Below are 4,487 nucleotides of genomic sequence, written 5' to 3'. Positions count from 1 at the left end.
GGCTGGCATGTGGTGCTGGGGGATCGAACCGAGGTCCCTGTGCTTTGCCAAGCTTGTTTCAAGTAGGTGCTTTAGACCACTGAGCCATCTCTCCAGCCCTCTTTTTGACTTTTTAAAATAAATCTCTTTAAAATATTCATTTGGGGCTGGGGAGATGGCTCAGTGGAATAAGTGCTTCCCTGGCAAGCACAAGGGCCTGAGTTCAATCCCTGGTTCTGCAAAAAAATAAAATATTCATTTGGTACAAAGTCTATAGTACACGGCTCCAACTCATAGTGATCTTGTCTCAGCTTTCCCAGCGCTGGGATTACAGGCATGCATCACCACACCTGGTTTCAAGGCCCAGTAGAATGTGCCTTGGTTCTTGTGCTTGCCAGGCAGGCCCTTAGACTGCTGAGCTATCTCCACAGTCCTTAGCCCTAAGAGTATTTTGGGGTTCTTGGGTATGTTGTAGGCATATTCCTGAGATGTCTGGGAGTGGTTTTACTAAGTGATTTCCAACTAGATTTGCAAATACAGTAACTTTATAAGTTTTTTTTTTAATTTGTTTGTGGCCAGCTCCGCCCACCAGGGGGCGGGGCTGGCTGGCATGTGGTGCTGGAGGATTGAACCGCGGTCCCTGTGCTTTCCTAAGCTTGTTCTAAGTAGGTGCTTTAGACCACTGAGCCATCTCACCAGCCCAGTAACTTTATAATCTGAGAAAAGGTTTGAGGGTTCAAGTTAAATGTTTATGGGGGAAAAGATCCACAAAGATTTCTTCTCTCGGGGCCGGGGAGATGGCTCAGTAGGATAAGCGCTTGACTGGCAAACACAAGGATCTGAGTTCAATCCCCGGTTCCGCAAAAACAAAAAACAAACAAATAAAACAAACAAAAAAAATTAAAAAAAAAAGATTTCTTCTCTCTACCCCAAAATTTGTAGGGAAGTATACATGCCCTTTGGTAGCTAATCTCATCTGTGTAAAGAAAGATTACCAAAATAAACTATTCACCACAAAACTGATTATTAATGAAAAACATAGCTAACTGCAAAATGGTTATTTTTGGTGGAAAATCTAGCTATTATAACTTCCGATTGTTTCATTTCTGTTATGTAGTTGCCTAAGTGGTTAATTTCATGTGGAAGTTTAGGACAAACTGCAACCTCGAAGTTCTTAGCTTGAGGGCTGATAGTCATTGATTTGCCTTCTTAATCTACAAAAGTGGTTTGTTTCAAAATTAAGGTGATAAATAGTACTTTGTTTAATGAAGCTAGAAGAACCATCGCAATGTACAACAGATGGTATAGCTAAAAACCTAAATTCTGATCTTGGAGGAAATTGGGTTATTTAGTGCCTTTCATAAAATCACATAGTTGAAAAAAGCTAGGAGATAGTTGTACTAGTTATCCTCTAGTTTTCTGTTTTGGTTTAACAGCAGTAAGACCACCACTATTCCAACAGCCCATCTATTCAAAGTCCTTGGCCAAACTGGATAGTAACAATAGACTCAGAATGAGAAGAAAGACTTTTATTATAGTACAGGATTTGGGATGGATGGGAAGGTGTAGATGTAGCAGGCAACCACTGCCCTGGTTAGCATCGTATTCCCATCCCAATGGCCATGAATGTGCCGAAGGTACCACCACTCTGCATCATGGTTTTCCCAATGCCACCCATCAGCTCTCGACCCCGCATTCCGATCCTGAGAAGGAAACCAAAGTGGAACCAATGGAGAGCAAAAGTACAGAAAACAATTTTAACACCCTATTTGTAAAAATTCTGAGAAGCACTACTAAAGTCTAAATTTTTTTATTCATTACTTGTCAGACGTTACCCCTCCCCACCAGAGGTAAGCAATGACAAAAGAGGGTCCTTCTGTATCTTTAGGTTACGCTGAATATAGATGCCTTCAATTTTACTGGAGGTATGGTAAGAAAGACATTGACTCTTGCTTTTGCCAGAAGGGCACATGTGGTCCACTAGAGTTTTTCCTCTGCTGCTCAACCTTACTACCCTGCTCCATAACACACACAAATGGGAATAGACCCAGGGAAAATTACATTAGGTTGTTCAATTTTGAGAGGGGCCGGGGAGATGGCTCAGTGAAATAAACACTTCCCTGGCATTTATCAGTCCCCAGTTCCGCACAAAAAAAAAAAAATTTTTTTTTTGAGAGAAGATCTCACTAAATAGCCTGGAATTTACAGCAGGCTTTAAAATACTTATGGACTACTTTGGGAACTAGATTATCTACCTAGTACACGCTTAAAATGTTAAGTAATGTCTTCCTTCTTTTTAATTTTGAGACAGGATCTGCCTAAATTACTAAATTCCAAGGGCTTAGCTTGAGCTCCTGATCTTGCCTCGGCCTCCGAGTGCTGAGATCACAGGTGCGAGCCACCACATCCAGCTGCAGGTTTCTCCTTACTCATCTCCACTCCCCATCCCGGTACTGGAGATCAAACTTAAGGACCCCAGCATGCTAGGGAAGCAATTGTACCACTCAACTACATTTCCAGTCCTCAATTTTTTTTTTTTTTTTTTTTTTTTTGGCTCCGAATGCCTTCAGGGCAGGTTTGGCTGGCTGGAGTGTTGTGGGGATCGAACTCCAGCAACCTGAGGCTGACAGCTTTGTGGAAGCAGCCTCTTAAAGGACTGAGCTAGGGCCAGGCCCCCTCAAATTTGTTTCTTTACGCGCAATAGAGAGAAAATATGAGCAGCAAAAGCAGTACTAACCATTTATGCGCACTTCCTACGTGGCAGATTCTTTGTAAATCATTGATTTAGTGCTTTGAAAAACAGGTGTTAGCCTGAGAAAATGTAACTTCCAACTTGCCTAAAGTCGCCAAACCCAATTCTGCCTCCTCAGTTCAGATTCCTAAACAACTACGCTTGCAATCTAAAAGCAGTAAAGTAACCCGTTTTGCTAGCTAAAAGACTGCGCGGTAAGTGGACCGAAGTAGGCTCTGGAAGTTCCGGTTGGAGAAGCTCAATAAGTCCCGCCCAGAGATCACTGCCCACAACCCTCACCTGAGACAGGAAAAGGTGCCAAAGAGCGCCCCAGCCGCCATTCCTACGGCGCAACCCATAACAAAACCCATCTTCACGCGGTCGAAGCAGCTTGGCTGGGACTGTCCGTAGGGACCCACGGCCACCGGCATCTGTGGAGTGCAAAGAATATGGGAGTGCGGGCCTACCCGCCTGCCCCGGAGCCGGGCGGGGCGGGAAGCTCGCACAAGGTTTCGGGAAAATCAATTTACGCAAATTAGCTCGTAGACCAACTCCACCACCCTCTTCGCGGTAAAGACCCGACGACGTCGCGCGACACCGCCGGGCTCGGGCCGCCCCCACCTCACCTCGCTCGCGGCCTCTGCACTTCAGCCTTACGTCTCACAGAGAAGGAGCCGGAGGGCGCTCGCGGCCCAAGGGATCACTTCCGGAGCGCGAGGCAGTACTTCCGGGGACCTGGGCCCGAAGACTGCAACCACTTTGCGCGGTGGGCTCCACCGCTGCTACCATGCTGTTACGAGTCGCTTGGAGGCGGGCGGCTTTGTCGGTGACGGTTGCTGCAGGGCCGAGGCCCGCGGTGCCCAATCGGGGACTGCGCCTGCGTGGTACGCTCCTGCTTTGGCCCTCTACCCCCCACCCCACCCCACCCCACCCCCAGGACGCAAGGACTTTGCTCCTTGGGGCTGCAAAGCACTGGACTGTTCTGAGCCTACCTGCCCCGCCCCACTTCTCAGACCCTCTCACCCTTCTCACCCGCACCTTCGTGCTTTCTCTCATGTCCTTCTCGACACGCCCCCAGAGCCCGGGGGGCTCATCCTTCTGCTCCCTCTTGGCCGGCTGCTAGAGATGCTGATCGAGGCTTTGGACTGTCCAGTAACCGTCGAAGGCGATTTCACCTGCTATGTCTTCATATTACTTCTAAATAGCTTTTCCCTTTAGAGTGATCCCCTCTCTCATCAAGACAATTTGAACCTTGCTCTCAGTGATTGCTTCCAAGAACCTGGTTCTGTCTCTTAGCACTTTCTTTGTGCGCTTGCTGCTTGCTCTTTCCCTTTGAGATTCAATCCCATCATCCCCTAAATGTCTCATCTCACCTCCATTCAGCATTGAGCTCTTAGGACCTATGTTCATCCTTAGCTACATTCTCTCCCTTGACCACTGTGTGCTATTTTTTGTCAGTTATAGATAATGCTCCCCAATCGGCTGTCCACTGTGATGCAGCTGCTGCCTCTGAGGCAGAATCAGGGCTGAGACCTCTCTATATGGATGTGCAAGCTACAGCTCCTCTGGTAAGGCTGGAGGGACTGTTTTTCCCCAGGCTGTTTATAGGAAGTAAATATTAGAAGTGAAAATTCACACAAAGGCTTCATCTCTGTAAAAGAGAGCCATTGATGTGTGCTGAGAAAAACAATGCAGGGCTGGTGAGATGGCTCAGTGGTCTAAAGCACCTACTTAGAACAAGCTTAGCAAAGCACAGGGACAACGGTTCAATCCCCCA

At 47.0% G+C, this 4,487-nt stretch overlaps 3 protein-coding genes across 6 annotated transcripts in view; 2 read left to right on the top strand and 1 right to left on the bottom strand.

The window, feature by feature from the left end:
• Rbm39 (RNA binding motif protein 39) overlaps window positions 1–1,104 on the top strand; it is a 43,970-nt gene extending 42,866 nt beyond the window's left edge. Inside the window, exon 18 of the mRNA XM_012514661.2 lies at window positions 1,097–1,104. Within this exon, the coding sequence (XP_012370115.1) occupies window positions 1,097–1,104 (8 nt within the window). The remainder of the gene's footprint in view (window positions 1–1,096) is intronic.
• Window positions 1,105–1,491: 387 nt separating this feature from the next.
• Window positions 1,492–3,429, bottom strand: Romo1 (reactive oxygen species modulator 1). Of its 2 annotated transcripts, none has more exons than XM_023714844.1 (3): window positions 3,337–3,429; window positions 3,011–3,141; window positions 1,492–1,682 (listed from the first exon to the last, which is right to left on the bottom strand). In XM_023714844.1, exons 2-3 carry the CDS (start codon window positions 3,139–3,141, stop codon window positions 1,574–1,576), a joined length of 240 nt encoding a protein of 79 aa, XP_023570612.1. In that variant the 5' UTR covers window positions 3,337–3,429; the 3' UTR covers window positions 1,492–1,573. The 2 variants fall into 2 exon arrangements, with proteins under 2 accessions (XP_023570612.1, XP_023570613.1); XM_023714845.1 differs by lacking the exon at window positions 3,337–3,429 and adding an exon at window positions 3,241–3,313.
• Window positions 3,344–4,487, top strand: part of Nfs1 (NFS1, cysteine desulfurase) — a 27,858-nt gene continuing 26,714 nt past the window's right edge. For 2 of the 3 annotated variants that reach the window (XM_004630871.3, XM_023714843.1), the window contains exons 1-2: window positions 3,400–3,594; window positions 4,169–4,278. In XM_004630871.3, the coding sequence (XP_004630928.1) occupies window positions 3,498–3,594; window positions 4,169–4,278 (207 nt within the window). In that variant the 5' untranslated portion in view covers window positions 3,400–3,497. Of the gene's footprint in view, window positions 3,595–4,168; window positions 4,279–4,487 lie in introns of all 3 variants that reach the window. The other variant, XM_004630870.3, reaches the window with a different exon arrangement.

This window comes from Octodon degus, unplaced genomic scaffold (genome assembly GCF_000260255.1).
Source record: "Octodon degus isolate 3935 unplaced genomic scaffold, OctDeg1.0 scaffold00037, whole genome shotgun sequence".
NCBI classification, from domain to species: Eukaryota; Metazoa; Chordata; class Mammalia; order Rodentia; family Octodontidae; genus Octodon; species Octodon degus.
The sequence above is the reverse complement of the archived record's forward strand: the minus strand, read 5'-3'. Positions and strand labels throughout refer to the sequence as shown.

Excerpts from the sequence above, each read along its gene's own strand:
- Romo1 (XM_023714844.1), bottom strand. The coding sequence starts at position 3,141 with ATGCCGGTGGCCGTGGGTCCCTACGGACAGTCCCAGCCAAGCTGCTTC. Across the intron at positions 1,683-3,010 it reads GGCACCTTTTCCTGTCTCAG|GATCGGAATGCGGGGTCGAG; the intron begins GTGAGGGTTGTG and ends TTTCCTTCTCAG.